At 37.8% G+C, this 1633-nt stretch overlaps 1 protein-coding gene across 2 annotated transcripts in view; it reads left to right on the forward strand.

The window, feature by feature from the left end:
* Positions 1–548: 548 nt before the first annotated feature.
* Positions 549–1633, forward strand: part of LOC124892040 (lysine-rich arabinogalactan protein 19-like) — a 2079-nt gene continuing 994 nt past the window's right edge. Inside the window, exon 1 of one of the 2 annotated variants that reach the window (XM_047403502.1) lies at positions 549–1059. In XM_047403502.1, coding sequence (XP_047259458.1) covers positions 690–1059 — 370 coding nt within the window. In that variant the 5' untranslated portion in view covers positions 549–689. The remainder of the gene's footprint in view (positions 1060–1633) is intronic. The other variant, XM_047403501.1, reaches the window with a different exon arrangement.

Genomic DNA, 1633 nt, shown 5'->3' on the forward strand with positions numbered 1-1633 from the left:
TAAATTATTTTCACGTAATTATGCACACTCACAATTTTGCAAAATACATTGTCTAGTTTTGCTTTATTTAATACTATTTATTGATATTATTATTTATTGACATTGTTATTATATATATTACTCTTATTTATTATTTATCATTTATTATTATAATTTATTGTTTAATTATTATTTTTTTCATTATTATTATTTATCTTTATTATCTTTTTTATTATTTATTATTTAATGTTGTTATTTATTATTTAATTACTATTATCATATATTATTATTATTCCTACTTTAATTTAAATAACAGCCTAATCAAAATTACCTTGCATGATTTTATTTACCTTTTAATCTAATTTTATTTAATTTCTTACAATTATAGCCTATTTTTTCCCAATCCATTACAATCTTAACCCAATTTCTTACAATTTAAGCTATTATTTTTCATCCTAGCCACATTTTAATTCCCCCATGACATTAAATCTCAGCCGTCGATCAAAAACCAATCCAACGGTTGAGATCAAATGATCTCTCTTTCCCTATTTCAAACCTACAAACCCTAACTCTAATTTTTTTCCCTAACTTCCGCCTCTATCTCTCCACCTCTCTCTTCTCTCTCTCTCTACAAACACCTCCAAATCTCGATCTCCCCCCCTCTCCTCCGACCACCAAAACCACCCCTTCCGCTCCGAGTCCTCGTCGCCATGCCGCCATCTCCGGTGAACAGCCTTCGCCATCGCCTCTTCCTTCTCCTCCATACGCGCCGCCAGCTCCTACCCCAGGCGAGTCCAGCCGTTGCTCCGATGGCCAGCCCCCTCCCTTCTCGTCCTCCACCGGCGAACAGCGCCGCCATCGGCGGAGACGGCCAGCCAAGCCTCCACGCCGCCGCTCCATCCTCTGTCCTCCAGTCGCCTTCTTTCTCCCCTCCGGCGAACGTCCAACAGCCGCGACATAGCCTCGACTCCTCTCCCACAGCGATACCTCCGGCAAACCCCTTCGGCGTTCCAACCATGCAACCCTTCCTCATCGAATATGAAGAATCCGTCTTCAGGTTTGATCCCGTGTTCGAAATATGTGTGTGAACTTTAATACTATTTCTTCATCTGTGTCTCTCATAAGTGTGGCCACGTTTGATTTTTGCTGAATAAATGTGTTGATTTTAAGTATGTGATTTTTATTCGACCCTATTTGCATGTCCTGCTTGATTGAAATTTCGTGACGTTTAACTTGAATGGTGAGTCAATTTGTTCGTCTCTCTCTGGTATGTGAAAACACGCCTAACTTCTTGCAACTTCACATTTTTTATGCCTCTTAGTCAATATGGGTAATTTTGTATGGGAAAAGCATGTATGTGACGATTCGAGGGCTAATATGTGCACGTTTTGACTGTTTGGTTATGATCCTGTACCAATTTGATTTGAGAAAAGCATCTCAGTAATTGATTTTTTATTTTTCGGATTTTTTCGTAAATCATTAATAAGGCTAATATGTGCACGTTTTGACTGTTTGGGTATGATCCTGTACCAATTTGATTTGAGAAAAGCATCTCAGTAATTGATTTTTTATTTTTCTTGCCTTACTTGGTCGACAGACATCCCCTCACACGTTAATTATGGTAAATTTAGATACCTCTTCTTGATTTCATTTA

The sequence above is a fragment of the Capsicum annuum genome, unplaced genomic scaffold (genome assembly GCF_002878395.1).
Source record: "Capsicum annuum cultivar UCD-10X-F1 unplaced genomic scaffold, UCD10Xv1.1 ctg43384, whole genome shotgun sequence".
Classification (NCBI taxonomy): Eukaryota; Viridiplantae; Streptophyta; class Magnoliopsida; order Solanales; family Solanaceae; genus Capsicum; species Capsicum annuum.